Source organism: Nyctereutes procyonoides, unplaced genomic scaffold, assembly GCF_905146905.1.
Source record: "Nyctereutes procyonoides isolate TBG_1078 unplaced genomic scaffold, NYPRO_anot_genome, whole genome shotgun sequence".
In the NCBI taxonomy this organism is placed as follows: domain Eukaryota; kingdom Metazoa; phylum Chordata; class Mammalia; order Carnivora; family Canidae; genus Nyctereutes; species Nyctereutes procyonoides.
In genome coordinates, this window is record NW_026575146.1 from 55,628,251 (window position 1) to 55,647,536 (window position 19,286).

At 43.9% G+C, this 19,286-nt stretch overlaps 1 protein-coding gene across 2 annotated transcripts in view; it reads left to right on the forward strand.

The window, feature by feature from the left end:
• The first annotated feature begins 1,631 nt into the window (after positions 1-1,631).
• Positions 1,632-19,286, forward strand: part of DOCK8 (dedicator of cytokinesis 8) — a 223,866-nt gene continuing 206,211 nt past the window's right edge. Inside the window, exon 1 of one of the 2 annotated variants that reach the window (XM_055310526.1) lies at positions 1,632-1,716. In XM_055310526.1, the coding sequence (XP_055166501.1) occupies positions 1,664-1,716 (53 nt within the window). In that variant the 5' untranslated portion in view covers positions 1,632-1,663. Of the gene's footprint in view, positions 1,717-2,643; positions 2,663-19,286 lie in introns of those variants that run through there. The other variant, XM_055310527.1, reaches the window with a different exon arrangement.

Here is a 19,286-nt window from a genome sequence, read left to right on the forward strand (position 1 = left end):
ACTTCTTGATCTAAATGTTTGCTTACGGATCCCAGTGCAGTAAATAAACTTAGAATTTTGAAAGTCAAAAACTCCATATTACAAAAAACTTTCTTCTCTTTGGATCTTTTTTCATAGCCTATATAATAATGTCGCACTTAAGAACTTCACCTTATATGCTTAAAGGCATTGATATTTTCAGGGAAAAGTCACCTAATCAGCTCTGAAAAATTACTAAGCTAACAGAGGCAGCCAAAACCAGAAAAAGGAAAACTATCAGGAAGAGACTGAATTCAGTCCTTAGATGTTTTACTATTAAGTTGCAAACTACAAACCAGCAGTGCCCCATAGGAATATATGTGACCCTCACATGTGAGCCATATGTATAATTTAAATTTTCTTTAATGCAAGGCACATTGTAAGGAGGGAAAACTAAACAGGTGAAATTAATTGTAATATTTTCTTTGCCTAATATCAAAACTATCATTTTACCATGTAATATAACAATCACTAACAGGGCATTTTGCATTATTTTTCTCCACACTGTCTACACCCGATGTGCATTTTGCACACTCACTGCATCTCAGTTCAGACTAACCATCACTTCCAACAGTCAATAGCCACATTAGACAGCAGTGTAGCTCTGAACCAAAAATATCTCGCTTTCCTATTTTTAAAGGGCAAGTTGCCAAACAGAGGCAGTATTCAGAGAGTGCTCTGTGAGAGCAAAACTTAGAGCAAACCAGTAACTTGAAAGAAACACGTACTTTCCCACTCTAGTGAACATTGGGACTTTTCTGGTTTTTCTTGAGCTGGGGCTGGGCCTCGTAGCGGACTGCTCAGTCTGAAACTGAAATGGACAGGGTTGCGGAGTGTTGAATGGCAGGAAAGAGGCGTGCAGGGTTTTCCCAGAGAAAAGCATGTATCCTCTAGCTGCAAACAAACAAAATTGAAGGGGCGTCGGTGGTGGTGGTGGTGGTGGGGGAATAACTTATAATGCTTTTCCTGGGCTGGTTCATGATATTTACCTGAGGTGCCCCAGGAGGGATGAGGGACACAGCTTTTGCAAAAGTGGGTCTGTATCCACTTTTTGGTTTGTTTGGTTTTCAAATCTGCCTTCCCCCAGGCGCGGTGTGGACCGTCGTTAAGGCCCAAGCGCGGAGAAGGCAGGGCTGGTGCCCGCCCCCCCTCCCCCGCTGCACCCCGCACCCCGCGCCCCGCGCCCCGGGCGGACCGCGCGGACCCCCTCCTGCCTGCCCGCAGGCGCCGGCCGCCTCGCTGGGCTCCGCGCAGACGGGGTTTCCGGCCTGGCTCAGTGGTCGCGGGGCCGCCCGCCCGCCCGCCCGCCCGCGCTCGGGGTGGGGGAGAGGGTGCGGGGGGCCGCCGGAGGTCAGGGCCGGGCCGCAGCGCGCCGTCCGTCGGGGCATCCGGAGGCCAGTTCCGCGGCGCGTCCACACCCTCGCGGGCCCGCCGCTGCCTGCGTGCCGGGCCGGCCGCCGCTCCGGGGCTGCGCCCTCCCCCGCGGGGACTGCGGCGCCCAAGGTGGAAATGCGGAAGTTTGCAGCGCCGCCTGACAGATGAGGCTCGCGTCCCGCTCGGCGAGCGCTGCAGCGGCCCCGCGGCGCCTCGCGCCCCCGCCGTCCGCGCCCCGCGCCCCCGGAGGCCGCCGAGCCGCGCGCGGGCCATGGCCACGCTCCCGGGCGCAGAGCGGCGCGCCTTCGCGCTCAAGCTCAACAGGTAGGACGCGCCCCGCCGCGCCGCAGCAGCGGGCTCCCCCCGGGACGGCGCTGCAGGGGCGCACCCGGGGGCCCCCCCGCCCCAGCCCCCAGCCCCGCCCGGTGTCCCGGGCCACCAGCGTCCCCGCCCTGCGCAAGCCCCGGGGTCTGACAGGTGCAGGGCGCAGGGCGCACGGGGGCCGCGCGGGGCTCGCCGCGGGCTTGCTTAGAGACTGCGCCTTCCTGGAGAGGCTGCTGGGACCTGGGGCCGGTCGGTCGAGAAGTGGTGGAAAGGAGACTTTGGGCTTCCAGGCAGCCGCTTCAGGACTTTGGCTGTTCCCAGCAGGGCTCTTTCTTTTCTCCCTGTCGTTTTATTTTTATTTCTCCCTCCCCCCCCCCCCACCAGAAGAAGTTTGGCTCCTGTGGACATCGCTATTTTTATTCCCTGGTCCAAAGGAGCCGTGAAGTGGAAAAAGTGATTTTTTTTTTTTAAGACTCTCCGTTTAAATAAACAAAAAAAGGGAAAAAAAAAAAAAAAAAGGAACGGCCTGTGGCTGGCATTTTTACATTTATAGCGCTCAGGCCGGGGACCAGGAGAGTCCACTTCGCCATCCAGTTCCTAATCAAAATCGCACACACTAAACGTATGCGCGTTTGCTGCTCAAAGTTCTCACCGGAGGTGCTTTAGCTGCAGTTTTTCCTCCGCTGGAAACTGCTGACAAGTATTGGGGGGGGGGGGCGGGGGGGCATTCTTGTCCTGCCCTGAGAAATCTAGACTGGTTAAAAGATAATATGAAACTGGCCCTGAAGGATCAACTTAGTATCCTAACTGCCCTCACTGCTCTAGGACTTGTGATTTTTCTTTTAGCTGAGCCTGCGAAAGGGTAGTTGCACGGTATGTTTTGCAGGCGGATAGCATGTGGAGAGGTCTGAGCCATAAGGCATTAGGAGCTGGGAATAATCAGGCGGTAAGGACTTCCAGAAGGCCTACTGGGCCTTCTTGCTGTCTAATGTTCACCTGCTGTGTAGTTGTGGGCAAACTGTTTCTCTTACCTTACTGTTTCTTCACCCTTAAAATGAATTTGTTAATGTGTACTGTGTATTAATGTTGGAGTACCAGAAGTACTATAGTTAAAAGGTATGAAGTCTGTCAGGAATCTCCCTAGGGGAATTTCTCTCTCTTTTTTTTTTTTTTTTTTTAATTTTCTGGTGCAAGCCAGAAGGGGCAATTAATTCATTTGGGGAACATGGGAATCAAACGGACGTTAGCAATGGGTGTACCACGTACCAATGCTGTAGCTCCTTGGTCCCTGTGAATTTTAGGTCAGGAAGTGTGGCTGGGACACAAAGATGTTGGAGACTGTGGGGTTTGGCGGAGTTCACCTGGGAGGAGCAGCAGGCCCTGTGCTAATCCTACAGGCACTCTTGAAAGCAGTGGTGGGGTTGGTGTGGCCTGGTGGTTAAGAATAAAGGCCCTGGCTGGACTCAGACCTGCTTGCAGATTGGCCACCTCTGCTACAAACTGTGTGACACTGGGCCTGTTATTTAACCTTTCTAGACTTTGGTTTCTTTGCTTGTCAAGTGGGATAATCATAGGTCCTACTTCTTAGGACCTTTGGGAAGAGTGAGTGAAATTACGTGTACACAGTACTTGTTGTGCCTGGCTCTCAGAGTAAATGTTAAACGTTAGCTGCCATCAGCTTCATCACTTTATTATCATTTTTCAGAGGCCAAGGCAGAAGGGTAGGAGAGGAAGCGGAAGTTGCAGAGCACTTTGGGCTGGGTATGACGATGCCAGTGGCAGGTTGGAGCTGCTTGGGGTGGACGGTCACCCTCCTATGTCTTCCATCCCTGTACTGAAATCACCAGACACACCCAGGGGAACTGAATGTGTGATACAATCTGAACAAAAAGAGCCCCATTCAAGCTAAGTATAAATGGTTCCCTAATCCTCAGGCAAGAATAAGGATTGGATGTTCCTATTTGGGGGGTTCTCTTTTCCCCTTTGAACCATTTGTGTCTTAGGTGGAAGAGTTATACTAAGGAGCTTAGCAGAAATTATTGTTCAAAGGAGTGGATTAGTAAGGATATACCTCGTATTTTTTTTTAAGATTTTATTTATTTATTTGAGAGAAAGTGAGAGTGAGAGAGGGTGAAAGCGAGAGAGATCTCAGAGGGAGAGGGAGAAGCAGCCTCCCCACTGAGCAGGGAGCCAGACGTGGGTCTCACATCTGGGATCATAACCTGAGCTGAAGGCAGGTGCTTAACCGACTGAGCCACCCAGGCACCCCAGGACATACTTAGTATTAATATCATATTAAAGCTTACCATTTATTGATAACCTACTGTGTCCCAGACACTGTGATACATTTAATGGATTATACCACTGAATCCTTACAAAAATTCCAGAAGACTCACATGAAATCTCATATAGAAGGAAAATGAAGCTTAGAGATGTAGTTTGCACACAGACGTGCAATTTGTTCAAGGCCCCACAGGCAGTGGTAGCAGAGATTACAAACCACTCCCAATACTCTGCTCTTAATTGGGTGTGTGCTATGTTGCTGCATGAACCTTAATAAATTTCTTTAAAAGCAAGCAGAGAATTACCTTTTTAAAAAAACATTGTCATCTCAGTAGCAGCACTGGCAAACTTTTCTGCGTTCTGATTGGTGTTTAAACCACCAGTGTGACATTTTGCAATTTGGCAGTTGGAAAAGAAAATGTTTTCTCTTGCCAGCCTACCCACTGTTGAAATATGGCCATCAGGACATTTAGCATGGGTTCCTAAGTCTTCTTATTCTTCTGCCTTTCTACTCAGAATGATACGAAATACCCCTTGAAGATGTTTGTGGGGGTAAAATCAATGGGCTTCTTCCAGCAGAAATGTTCAAACCTGATATATTAAATTTTTTATTTGTAAAGAGGTCAGTTCTGCCCACACCAACCTCAAGAAGGAGTGAGCAGAGGAACTCATAGTGGGAAAAGAATGTCCCTCACTGTTCCCAAATTCTGTGGCTTCCTGCAAGCAACATTGCTCAGTTTAGGAGCAGGGCCAAAGCAGAACAGAAACCTGGGAATACCCACCAGGACCCATCCCCCTCGACTGCACTGGCTCTCCCATGCTCTGATGAAACCTAAATTCTTATAAGTTGGAAATCCATATGTTGGAAGAGTCCCATCCTGCAGGACTTTTGTTTGTTTTGTTTTGAGCACAAAGTATAATTGTATGATGTAATCGTATGATTTAGGGTTAAATGTTTCTCTGGAACCTACCTCTCAGGGAGATACAGGGGGAAAGATCCACCACTGAGGTTTTCTGAGCTGGAGAAGTAAAATTTCATTTTGTGTCACGTACATACCTTCGTTTCAGTGTAATTGTCTCTGACTTCCTGTGCACCAAAGAAGCAAGAGACTGAGTTAGGAAATTCATGATAATGTTTGCTTTTGGGATTTCAGACATCGCTGCTTTACATGTCATAATACAGCCCTTGTATAAGCACCAGATCTTGTCAACTGCCTTTCTTACTGGCATTTAGTGCTTCTATACATTATAAAAATTATTACTAATATTTGGAAAATTCATTAAATGAAATCTTGGTTTCTTTCAAACATAGAAAAGATAGAGAATTTGGCCCAATAGATAGAGAATTTGGTACATATAAATGTAAAATAAGGAGTCTGGGTAAAGAGAGCAAAAGTCAGAAGGCAGAAAAGACATAAATAATCTTTATATATCTACATTGCTTTGTTGCAGAAAAGGGACAAAATGTTAAGCAAAATAATCATCATTACAGAGTGATTTTATGGAAGATAAAAACAAGGAGCTAACAAAACAGATTATATCCAAGAATCCCAATAATTTTGGGCAGAAGCACAGAACCAGATGAAGGTACAGAGATTTTCCTGAGAAGTGTATGCTGTTTTGTCTATGAAGATGATGCAGGCATAGAAATTTATGTGTAAATGTGTGTCTGCCATGAAACAGTGCTGTTCTTTAGTGGTGATGACAGAGAGGGATGTTGGTGCTTTCTGGAATTGCTTCATTTGTAGGACATGTTTTAGACCAAGGGCCAATAGATGGGGCTTTAGGCAGACTCAGGAGTTTGTTCTTTCACATTCCAAATAATTTTCTTCCAAATTCTTGGGACAGCTCCACTTGAACTTTGGGCATTAAGTGCAATTGAAAGAACCTTCTGGGGGCACCTGGGTGGCTCAGTGGTTGAGTGTCTGCCTTTGGCTCAGGGCGTGATCCCGGGGTCCTGGGATTGAGTCCAACATCGGGCTCCCCGTAGGGAACCTGCTTCTCCCTCTGCCTGTGTCTCTGCCTCTCTCTGTGTGTCTCTCATGAATAAATAAATAAAATCTTCAAAAAGAAAGAAAAAGAAAAAGAAAGAAAGAAAGAAAGAAAGAAAGAAAGAAAGAAAGAAAGAACCTTCCACCAGGGTGAAATTTTCTTCATTTGGTGTTCTCTGAGCTCTGATAGGTCACAGGTATGTGTGGACCTAATGCTCACTTCTATATGGAAGATAGATGCGTGATTGCATCATGTGGTTACCGTGGAAAGAAAATATAATTGCATCATGTGGTTACCTGGGGAGAGAAGTAGAGCTTAAGGGACTGGGTCTCCCATCTCAGCTCCCCAGACGGAGCTAGTGATGGAATGGGGTGATGTTTCAAGCACCCCATCTTTCCATCCTCTTTAATAGGGACCTTGAAGAGGCAGGGATGTGATGCTCAGACTTTTTGCTGAAGAAGACTAAGAAACAGGAGCACTTAGTTCTTTTCAGTGGCTTATTCATGTTTTGGTCAATTGGAAAGAGTTAAAGCAACAAACTGTACTATCCTGGTTCCCACAAGGGTCTAGTCTAATTTATTAGCGATCAGCAGCCACAAAGGTTCTCTAGGGTCTAGGGAAATGCAAGAAGTTATTTGGTTGTGGTAAGTGTAGTCCCTCTGCTTCTGGAGTTCGCACTGTAGTGCAACAACCGTTGACAACGGGCTATATGGACAACTTGGGGACAGAGAATAAAAACAGCCTGTTATCTCTGAAAGTATATATGAAGCATCTGCATGCAGGGGTTTGGTGAGATTGAGCCAATTGGTAAAGTTGGCACAGAGTGTTGTGTCCCACTGCATTCAGATCAAATGCAGGACTAGAAAGGCAGAATTGGTGGTAGCAGAAACAGTTTCCCCTGCCCTCTCTTCCTTTCATCCGTGTTCAACATGAGAAGTAGGAAACAAGCAAAAACGTCGACCACACAAAAATTACAGCTGTTCACATTTGTGTGTATATCCTTCCATTTTTACATAAATAAGATTGTGTTGGGCATGCTACTTTAGGATTTGTTTATTTCATTTATTATTTTTAAGATTTTCTTTATTTATTGATGAGAGACACAGAGAGAGAGAGAAGCAGAGACATTGAGGAAGAAGCAGACTCCCTGTGGGGAGCCCGATGCAGGACTCGATGTCAGGACCCTGGGATCACACCTTGAGCTGAAAGCAGACACTCAACCACTGAGCCACCCAGGTACCCCTAGGATTTGTTTTCATTTTAAAATATTGTGAACAGGGCAGTCCCGGTGGCGCAGCGGTTTAGCGCCGCCTGCAGCCTGGGGCGTGATCCTGGAGACCCTGGATCAAGTCCCACGTCTGGCTCTCTGTATGATGCCTGCTTCTCCCTCTGCCTGTGTCTCTGCCCCCCACCCCGTCTCTATGAATAAATAAATAAATAAAATCTTTAAAAAAATAAAATAAATTATCGTGAACAACTCTCCATGTCAATCAACGTAGATCTATATTATAGCTCACATAAGACTGTAAAATTGCACTCATTGCATAGACAATGATTTACTGAATCCATTTTCTATTATTGTGCCTCAAGATAGTGTCCAGTTTTTCACAGTAATGTACAGAGGTTGGTGGGGTGTCTTATACATACATCTTGACTAATTAGCGCAAATGCTGCCTTAAAATTTTCTAGGGTGGTGTTGCCTGGTCAAAGGAAAGAAACATGTTTCAAGCTTTTGATATATGTGGCCAACTTGCCTCCCAGAAAAGTTACACCTATTTATGCTTCCACCAACTACCCTAAGAGTGGTCATTTCCTCACATTGACACCCCCGCTGGGCTTTATCATTCTTTTAAATCTTTATTTGCAAGCTTGACCCCTGCTCTTAAATGTCTCTTACCTCTTCCTGTTTAGCTTCTCTGCCAGGTCCCTGCATGACCTCTGAAGTCATGCTTCAGAGATTAAAACAGTCACACATTTCTCCTTTTTTCCTTTGCCTAACATTTAACTAAAGATGGTGGTAAACTCTGTCTTAGGCAAATGCTCTCTGCCTTTGTTCATTGAATAGGTGGGTTAATGATAAAGGTAGATTGTTCTAGCAACTGAGTTCTTTCTTGATTCTCTTTTAGACTCCAGTTGTCACACTTTCACTCCCTTTTTTCTTTAACAATCTAATATATCTGTCCTTTGCATAAACTCTTGCTCTTTTAAGTGAAATGGCATGGAGGGAATCAGAATCTCTCTATCACAAAACAAGACCCAGATGATGCAATTTCCTGCGTTTTTCCCTTGGACCCGGATGTAGATAGACTGGACTTTCACACTTTTTTGGGTTCCTCATGCTCTAGGATTGGCTTTATGTTTACACACCATGTTAGTGTCACTTTGCTCAGAAACATCCAGGGCTTCACAAGTGCCTCTTCTTATCATTCAGAGGATAAAATGTGTTGTTCTATATAAAAGGCCAAAAATAGAAATAGCAAACAGGTTACCTGATGGTATTTCTTGGAAGTAGATTAAGAAATGCATCTGGGTGGTTCAGTTGTTTAATGTCTGCCTTCAGCTCTGGTCATGATCCCAGGGTCTGCATCGGGTTCCCTGCTCCATGGGGAGCTTGCTTTTCCCTCTCCCTCTGCCAGCCATTTCCCCTGTTTGTATGCTTTCTCTCTCTCTGTGAAATAAATAAATAAAATCTTTAAAAAAACATTGTTTGGGCAGCCTCGGTGGCGCAGCGGTTTAGCGCCGCCTGCAGCCCGGGGCCTGATCCTGGAGACCCTGGATCGAGTCCCATGTCAGGCTCTCTGCGTGGAGCCTGCTTCTCTCTCTGCCGGTGTCTCTGCCTCTCTCTCTCTCTCTCTGTCTGCATCTCTATGAATAAATAAATAAAATCTTAAAAAAAAAATCTTTAAAAAAAAAAGAAAGAAAAAGGAAATGCAGTACTGTCATCAATTTCTTTCTCCCAACTCTTAACTTTCTGGTGTGTGGATGAGTTAGGAGGCTGGCAAATCCTAGGCTCATAGGTTTGAGAGTGTATTCATGCATGCACTCCAGCTAATGAGGGTGACTCTGTTCTAAGCACTGCACCAGGTCCTGAAAATACAAAGACAAGAAGTCATGGCGTTGCCTGCAAGGAGCAAGGACATGAACCCAAAATTATGGACTGGGAAAGAAGGGACCCTTCCTTTGCCTCCTAGCCCTGCCTTTTGGGGCATTGTGCCTTTAAAGTGGTCATTTTGGCACTGTGCTCCTTATTCTAAGGATCACAACAGTATCTAGAACATTCTTGGAGATCTTTTAGGATTGTTCTCAGAGTTTTGAGTACATTTAAAAAAAATAAGCTCAGTGGCATGAAATCTTTTTCCCTTGAGGGAGAATCTGCTTTTTCTCTTACTTGGAAAGTTTCAAAAATATAATAAATACAGATAGGTAGTAACGTGGCAGGTACCTGAGGGCCTAAAACAGAATGAACAAATGTGAACATTGGGTCACTTTCTTTTTTTTAAAGTAGGCTCCACAGGGGCCTTTATCTCACAACGCTGAGATCATGACCTGAGCTGAGACCAGGAGTCGATGCTTAACCAACTGAGTCACCCAGGCATCCCAACATTTGCTCACTTTTGTGTTAGATATTTCTAAATGAAAAAAAAAATTACAGATAAATTTGAAGTCCCCATATTCTGCTCTCCCATCCTTTTCTTTCTGTTCCTCTTTCAGAGGCCAGCACTACCACCAAGTTGTACTTTTAATGTGTTTGTGTACATATATATTGCATGGTTTCTGGAATGAGACAAAGTCATTAGCATTTAATTAAGCCTCTTAAATGCATGGCATTTCTTTTGTGAAATTACAGAAAAACAACAACAGGTATTTAAATGTGTACAATCTGGTCATGCTTTTTCAATCATTCCTTATATTATGGTCACATTACTCATTTCCTGGAAAAGCCAGGAAATTTTTTTAAAAATTCTTTTTTTGTCTCTATCAAATGAATGTACCCATGATTTGCATTTGACCTGAGATAAGGAGTTAAGTTGATAACATGTTTATTTTTAAATAACATGTTTTTAAAAATTTTTTTATTTTTTTTAAAACTTATTTGAGGGAGAGAGAGAGCAAGCACGGGTGGGATTAAGGGCAGAGGGAGAAGGAGACTCCCCACTGGTCAGGGAGCCTGACGTGGGGCTCCATCCCAGAACCCCGAGATCATGACCTGAGCTGAAGGCAGACACTTCATCAGCTGAGCCACCTAGGTGCCCCAATAATATGATTTTTAAAGCATAGAATAAAGATTCTGTCCCTTTGCCTGGACATTTGATTAGAGAAAGTATGTAGATTAACAAAAGAGGGTATAGTGTTTGCTAAAAAGTACGTGGTTCTTCTGGCATTGGTGTAACTGAGTGGTCAGGCTGGATTATCCCCTGTTTGAACAGGGAGATGTAATCCTCTGATGCACCATACCTCACGTGAGAAAAAGTGGGAGGAATGGCCACAGATAGCAGGGCTGTCTTCCAGGTCTCTGCTTTGCCTTGCTGGGACACAGGGCAGTGCTCCGCAGACAGCAAACCCCTTCTGTGGTGGAAGTGTTTGAGTTGTCTGGATTCGGTTCTTGGTTCTGTACTTGAGCTCTCACCAAGAAGATAACCCCCGGGGATTCCAGGTCATTTGGGAATCCAACCAGAGCTGCATCGGGGGCCCACTAAAAATCTACCTCATTCTGCCGTTTCACATAAATGTTTCAAGACAGTGGTGGCCATCTGTTCTCTGTGGGAACAAGGTTATCACCTCCCTGTTGACATTCTCACTGGCTTGCTTCACCTACTGGTATTGTACTCTTTCGTTCCAAAAGAACAATCTGTGCCTGTTCTCACAAGATCCCCTTAGAAGGGGTATCCAACTTACCTGCTGTATACTGCTCCCTATTTAATAACTTTATTCAACTCACAAGAGGTTTTGTTTTTTTTTTAATTTCCTATAACTTTCTGTGGGCATCATGAGAGGGGAAAAAATAACAACCAGTATTTGCCCCCCGGAATTCAACTGGAGTGGAGAGGCTGACATAAGAGAACACAGGAGATGGAGTTTGTGTGGCTGGGTGACGGTTAGGGCAGGAATGTTGACAGAGCTTGGGGTGGGGTAGGGGGAGTTCCACAAACCCTGGAGGGGTTTAGCCAGGCCCTGAGGGACAAGGAGGTTAGTGACAGGTGAAACTGGTATAATAGGAAGAATAACTAGCAGTGTGGAGAATGGGTGGGGTGGGGGAGTTCTGTGAGATGGATAAGGAGGGGACTGCAGTCATCGTCATTGTGCAGTGATAAGGTCTGGGATTAGGCTGGGGTCATGAGAAGGAATGAAAGAGGACTGTGTCCACAGGTACTTCAAAGAGAATCAACAGGACTTGAGAAGCACATAAATAAATATTTATTTGCTTGTGTCAGGAACGTTGGTTGTAGCCTACTGTGCACCTGGCGATGTTCTAAATGTCAAGGATAAAGCCGTGAGCAAGACAGACAAAGTTGTTGTTTTTAAAAAAGTCATTTTTCGGGGTGCCTGGGTGGTACAGTTGGTTAAGTGACTGACTCTTAAATTTGGCTTGGGTTGTGATCTCAGGGTCATGAGATCGATCCTCGAGTCCAGCTCCATGCTCAGCTCAGAGTCTGCTTGAGATTCTGTTTCCCTCTCCTTCTGCCTTTCCCTCCGCTCATGGGCTTGTGCTCTCTACATAAAATAAATAAAATCTTTAATTTAAAAAAAAAGTTATTTTCCAGTGGGAAGATAACAGAGTAAACCAGGAAATAAACAAGGAAATGTCAGGTAAAATAAGTGCTATGTAGAAAATGTAAAAAGGTCATATAGAGAGTGTGGATACTTGGAAAGAATGGTCAGGAAGGCATCCTTGAGTGGGTAAATACCTGAGGCTGGGACCAGACAGGGGAGGAAGTGGACAAGGAACAGCCTGTTAGGGTGAATCACAAGTTTAGTTGGGGGCATATTAAGTCGAAGATGCATATTAGAAATTCCTACATAGTAGGAAATTGAGTAGTAGGAATTTCCTACTATGTTGTTTTATTTAGGAATCTGAGACTCAGGAGAGAGGTCAAAGTTGGAACTATTTAAATTTGCAAGTCATTATCATGGTATTTTTCAAAATGGAAGAAAATACTAAAATTACCTTTTTAGATTTTGACAGCCACAAAGCTGTATGTCTGGTATGAATCACTCTCACTGAAAAATGCATATGTATATATCTCCCTATTGAGATAATAGATCAATACATATAATAAGGAGGGGACCAGAAGGACCTATGCCAACCTATTATCAGCATCATACCTGGTAGTTATATTCCTGATGATTTTTGTTTACTGACATGTGAAGCGTGTGCATGTATACATGTGTATTTTCCAAATTTTCTTCAAATTTTTATAAATGGAAAAGGTGAGATTTATAAAAGAGATAATACCAAGATTTATATTCTGGGGAAATTGGGTAAAGATGGTGCCAATGAGTAATTATGAAAACTTGGAGTAAGTTTTGAGAGAACAATTTGATACTTCTCTTGGGGAGTGTTTAAGAGAACATAGTAGACTGCACCATGATGTAGAGCTAGCTCTTCCCTGTGAGAGGATTTTCCTTTTTACCTTATTGAAGGTGATGTGGTCACTTCGAGGTGAAGCTTTAAAGTATTAATGAGAGACACACACACACAGAGAGAGAGAGAAAGAGAGGCAGAGCACAGGCAGAGGGAGAAGCAGGCTTCCTGCAGGGAGCCTGATGCAGGACTCGATCCCAGGATCATGACCCGAGCCAAAGGCAGATGCTCAACCACTGAACCACCCAGGTGCCCCCGAGGTGAAGCTTTAAGGCCGGCCTGGCCTTTGCCATGCCACCTTTCCCCTATTCTGCACAATCAGCAATGTTCTAGACTGGTCTGTTCTCCTGCGTCCTGGAGCAGAAACAATTAGGGCAAGGCCAAACTTGCTCTCTGGAGGTCTTTATTTTTATAAGCCACTAAGATATTTGGATTATTTGTTATCACGGCATCACCAAGCCTACTCTGATTGATACAGATAAGCATGAACTATACAACATTTCTATTGGGTAGCTTGAGGTATGGCCTTGGAGCTTGAATGATAGGTCAGGATGAAACATATTAATTAGGAAGTCATCAGTGAAAGTGGTAAAGTATGGTGGGAAGAGGAAAATAATGGGACTGGGGCATGAGCCTCTTGCCCTCTGGTAGAAGAGGGAAAAGCTACAAAAAGAGAGGAAGAAGAATTTGGCCCAGAGATGGCAGATAGGCTAGTGCTAGAAAAGCGAGCTAACCGGGCAATTAAAAAGGTCAGAGGACAAAGAAAGAGCCATTGGATTTTTTCCTTTGCTGGTGGTCAGTGTAAACGTCTGAAACAGCAGTTTTAGCAGAGCTGTGGGGAAGGAAGTCAGATTTCATAGGGTTAGAGGGGGAGTCAGTGCAGAGGAAATGGAGGAAGCTGGTAGAGACCACTCCTTTAAAAAGTTTGGATGCGGCAGAAGAGAAAGTGGGACAATGGTAACCAGAAGGTTCTAACGAAGCTTTGATTTTTACACAGGCTCAACACGCAATGCCGGGCAGAGCATGCTCTCACCTGAGAGGGAAAGGGCATATAGGTTTTGTTCCCATAAAATAAGTCTTACATGTGGAGAAAAATGCTCAGAAGACGTGATACTGTCTGATATATAACCAATTTTTGCTTGGTGCCAGCATTGAGACCCTTAACAATAAATAAAATATTCTGTTTGTATATTTTCCTCCCGGGAGATTCTGAAACTCTCTGGACGCTGTTGTGCATAGTCTTTCAGAACCAATCATCCTTTCTATTTTATTATCTTTATGTTTATCTTTAGGTGTTTGAAGTGCAGAAATTATAGGAAGGAGAACCAGCATCGGTTCTATTTTGCTACTCAACAAAAACCATTCTGTTGTGGGTAGAATTGTGTCTCTCCGCAAAGATTCCTAATCCCTGGTACCTACAGATGTCATCTTATTTTGGAAAGAGGGTCTTTGCAGATGTAAATTAAGATGAGGTCGTGTTGGATTAAAGTGGGCCCTAAATCTAATTAGCGCCATTCTTATCAGAAGAGCCACGGAAGCCATAGACACACACAGAGAAGAGGCCACATGAAGACAGAGGCAGAGATTGTGGAGTTATGCCACCACAAGCCAGGGAACATGGTCTGCCAGCAACCACCAAAGGTAAAAAGGCAAGGAAGGGTTCTTCCCTAGAGTCATCTGAGCTGGAGCGTGGTCCTGCTGACACCTTGATCTTGGACTTCTGGCTTCCAGTACAGTGAGAGAATAAATATCAGTGGGTCTGTGGTGATGCTTATGGCAGCCTAGGAAACTAATACACTATCCCAAAGTTTACTGACTTAAAGCAACAGCAGTTTATTATTTCTCGTGATTCTGTGGGTTGCCAATTCGAGTTGGGCTCAGTGGGGCAACTCTTCTGGTCTTGCTGTGGTCATTCATGTGGCTGCCATCATCTGATGGCTTGACTGAAACAGAATGTCTACAGTAGCCTCACTCACAAGTTCAGGGCCTTGGAGCTGCCATCCCTCTTCACATGGTCCCTTATCCTACAGGAGTCTAGCTCAGTATTCCTTCTGTGGGCAAGGGAACTTTCAAAGAGGAAGAAGGGAAAATCCACAAGGCGCCTTGAGGCTTAATTTAGAACATATACGTCATTCCCTCACCACATTTGTTGGTTAAAACAAGTCAGAAGGCAACTGAGCTTTAATGGGTAAGAAAGTAGACTCAATCTCTTGATGAGAGGAGCTGCAGAACATGTGGCCATGTTAACCTCATATAGAACCAAAGAAAGAAAGTAATCATCTTCCATTTTAAGCTTCATGGATTTAAGCAAAAGTCCTGGTCATTCCATGCTCAGATCACAATACCCATTTTACTGGCAGGGAAACTGAGAACAAATTAAATCAACTCCTTCAAAGTTACCAATGAGTCATGCTTTGTGAGACGCTTTTTTGGCCCATGGAAGTCAGCTTTATATGTCTGGAAGAACTAATCACAGTCCTGCCTGAAGGCAGGTGAATGAACTTAATAACTTCTTGGGTTTCTCTTAAATCACATAATTGCATTGATGGAGCTGAGATTGCAGAGCTCTCTGGTCCAGAGATGAAGCATCAGTGTGAGGGTATCATGGAGACAAGATGCTTGGAAATTCTTATGTGTCATTCAAAGAGCAGGAGTTGAGGCTAAATCAAATGACCAGAAAAAGGGTCAGCAAGCTCTTTATTCTCAAGAGTTCCCATATGGGCTTAGAGATTTGGTCCAGTGTTACATCCTGGGCTGGGAAGAATTAAAGTGAGTAGGAGAAGAGAATACAGCAAGGAGGCGGGAAGACCAGCCTGCCAGGAAAATTCGTGACATGGGCTGTGTCAGGAGGATCACCCTTCTATCAGCTGGGATTGCTTTTAGCTGCTGCAGGGAACAGACAACCATGCTAAATAGTGGCTTAGACAGATGAGGAATTTATTTTTCTTACATAACAAGAATTGCAGTGGTTGGCAATCCAGATGTGGTGGGACAGCACAAGATGCCACTGGAGACCCAGGTTCCTTAGGTCTTTGTGTTCCATCATCCTTAGTTCCATGGTCAGAAGATGGCTCCTGAAACTTTATGCACTGGAAGAACATTAAAGACAGAAATAAGAGGGAAGGCAAAAGAGGCATGTTGGCTAACGTTGCTTCCCTTTAAGGAACTTTCCTGGAAACTAGAACTGAGCATGTGTTATATATCATATTTGGTCAGATTACTTACAAGGGAGATTGGGTAAATATGGTTTTTACTAGCACAGTGCATTGATACCTCCAACAAAACCTGGATTGAGTGAGAAGGAAGGGGCTAATGGCTATTGAAGGACAACTAGTGGTCTCTGCCATAACCCCCCCCCCAAATTGCTGTGGGCATGAATTAGTGACAGAACTTGTACTGTAGCATCCTGCCACCTCTAACCCATTAATACTTGTATCAGATTCAGGCTTATCGAATTCCAGGATCCTAATGAGGAGGGATGGTCCAGGCCTAATGATCCAGGCCTAAAGTGGAGGGTTATCTGGGTTTATAGGAATCAGGGTAAAAGAGCTGTCATAACAAATAATCCCAAAATCTCAGTGGAATAACCCAACAGAAATCCATTTTATGTTCATGCCACAGACTGGTACAGGTCAGATGGCTGTCCTCTAAGCACTGGCTCTGGGACCCAGGCAGCTTCAGCCCTATGGCTTTGCCACCTTGTGACTTTTAGGCTACTCTGGCATCATTGTGCCAGTGGCCAAGAAGAAGAGACTGAAAGATATTGTAACCAGTCATTAAATACCTCAACTCAAAAGTGGTACACATCACTTCTGCTCACATTACGTGGTGAGAACTATTTACAAGGTCCACTAATAGGCAAGGAGGACTGGTGAATCTGGTTCTTGTCTGGCAGTCACTTTCTAGCAACATCTCCTCCCTGTGAAAGGGGAGCATGAATCTTTGGGGGTCAGTTAGCCATCTGCCTCACAGGGTCCCAATCACAACAGAGGGACCATTAAACAACTGTCAATGAACAAATGGGTAGGCCTTGTTTGCTCTGCTGTTGGTAAAACCATGTGGTCTAAGTCACAGAGATATGAATGTGGAGACTACCAGGGAAGCAATATCCAAATGTGTATGGTGGAAGCACATTCTAGATTCTAGATGGAGATACAAAGAATGCAAGGCGTATGTATCCTTTAAGGCAGGGTGGCTGATAGTAGAAAAAAACCAATTTAAAATCTCATTGAAATCAAGGACTAGAAATACCATGTGCAAGTGAATGTTTTCTAGAAGCCTCACAGATGGATAAGAAGCCATGTTGCTCAGCCATTTTTTTTTTCCCTAAGAAAAGCATTTAAAAAGCATTTGAGGAAAAACCAGAAGATTAAGATATTTTTAAACAGCTTTTGAGTGATGAGATGAGAAAATCTTATTTGACAGGAAACAAGAGGTTATCTATGAGAGAGAAGCATTCTAAAACATTCACTCCCACTTGAGAGGGTAACTGTGTGCTGGTCCCACCTCCCCTCTGTGATAGAATTTTTTTTAAAGGATTTTATTTATTCATGAGAGAGAGAGAGAGAGAGAGAGAGGCAGAGGGAGGAGCAGACCCCATGCAGGGAACCTAACGTGGGACTGGATCCCAGGTCTCCAGGATCAGGCCCTGGGCTGAAGGCAGTGCTAAACCGCTGAGCCACCTGGGCTGCCCTGTGACAGAATTTTGATGAGAAACTGAGTCACCTGGCTTTTTGTGACTGGTTTACTTTAAGTCTGAGGAATCATTTGTTCTATTTGCCTTTTAATCATTTTAATAATCTGTGAGATCAGTCTTCTCATTCGGGTTATCATTTGTAGTAATAAACAACTCATAAAGCCCTCACTGCAGGGAGAAGAGAGCATAGACCTAATAGTCAGAATTTTGGAGAGGCAAACAAGTCCGATTCCTGTCCCACTCCACTGACTCTCGGTGGGAGCATCTTTTTCAAGTTCTTTAATTCTCGTGTCTTAATTTTTTCCATCTGTAAAAGAGTTTAATACCAATGTCACTAGATCAAATGATGTAGCATCTATGAAAATGCTACGTAAATCAAAGAGAAGTACATATATATTAATGAAACATTTGTAAAACGGGAATGAATGCCACATTTCTGTGACTAGTCAAAGTGTCATATGTAATGCACCTGGCACCAAGTCTCCCACTAGGAAGGTTCTCAGAAAAGAAAACCAAACATAAGTACAAAGTATAAAACACTGAACATGGGGGGTAGAGATATGTTAAAAACAGCCACAAGAGCAAAATAAAGTAAGGTTTCAACCCATTTACAAAGCCTGTGCCCCAGAACACAGACACACAGACACACAGACACATACACATTGTACACACTTCACCCAAAAGGAAAGAGATGAAAAGGCCAAGGGGAAATTTGGATCTTAAATTTCCCCCATGACCTCGCATTTTCTGAATACTGAAAGAGGTGATAGACACACACTGTTGCCTTTTCCAAAAAGTAACTTCTATGGAAAATCGTGGCAGTTCTGCAAGTCTACAAAGGGAACTTGGTAGAGCCACTTAGGTAATGCATGTCATGTGATCAGCAGGAATGTTTATACGAGAGATGGGGAAGAAATGTGGGAAAGCTCAGCCATTCAGAAGTGGTTCGTCCTGAAGACTAGAAGCTATAGTTGTAGATTGGAGACTACAGACCTGTTTCCTAGACTTTCCTTAGGTGAAAAATGGCTTCTTATTGCAAAGCTATGTGTGTAAATTATAGATAAAGCAGACATGCATGTGAAGGAAATATTTTTATTTTTATTTTTTAAAAGATTTTATTTATTTATTCATAGAGACAGAGAGAGAGAGAGAGGCAGAGACACAGGCAGAGGGAGAAGCAGGCTCCATGCAGAGAGCCCGACATGGGACTTGATCCAGGGTCTCCAGGCAGCCCCGGTGGCTCAGCGGTTTAGCGTCATCTGCAGCCCAGAGCGTGATCCTGGATGCCCGGGATCGAGTCCCACGTCGGGCTCCTTGCATGGAGCCTGCTTCTCCCTCTGCCTGTGTCTCTGCCTCTCTCTGTCTCTATGAATAAATAAATAAATAAAATCTTTAAAAAAGGAAATATTTTTAAAATAAAAATTATTTCTAGGGGAGCCTGGGTGGCTCAGTTGGTTAAGCGTCTTACTCTTGATTTTGGCTCAGGTCATGATCTCAGGGTGGTGAGATGGAGCCCAGTGTTGGGCTCCATGCTGGGTGTGGAACCTGCTTAAAATTCTCTCTTTCCTTCTCCCTCTCCCTCTGTCCCCTCCTCACTTGCTCTCTCTCTCAAAAAAATAAAAATAAAAATAAATAAAAATAATAATTTCTACTTCTTTGACCAACAAAAGTTTATAACTTTTAACAGTTGATATATATGTATTTTTCAGACACATGCACTACATGCATGTTTTCTACAAAATTGAAAGCAGGTTTATAGACTGTTTTGTAACCTTTTTAATTTAAAAATAAATCATGGACAACTTTTCATGTCAATAAATATTCTTGCATGACATTTCTAAATGAATGCATAACATTTCATTGTGAGGATGGATTGTAATTTTTTTGTTTTCATCTTGAATGATCCTTCAGGATGAATGCTGGAAATTGAACCACAGACTCAAAGGTTATCCACTGATTTTTGTAGCTGCCCAATTGTCTTTCTGGAAGGTTTTGTGTAACATCTGTCTCTAGAAT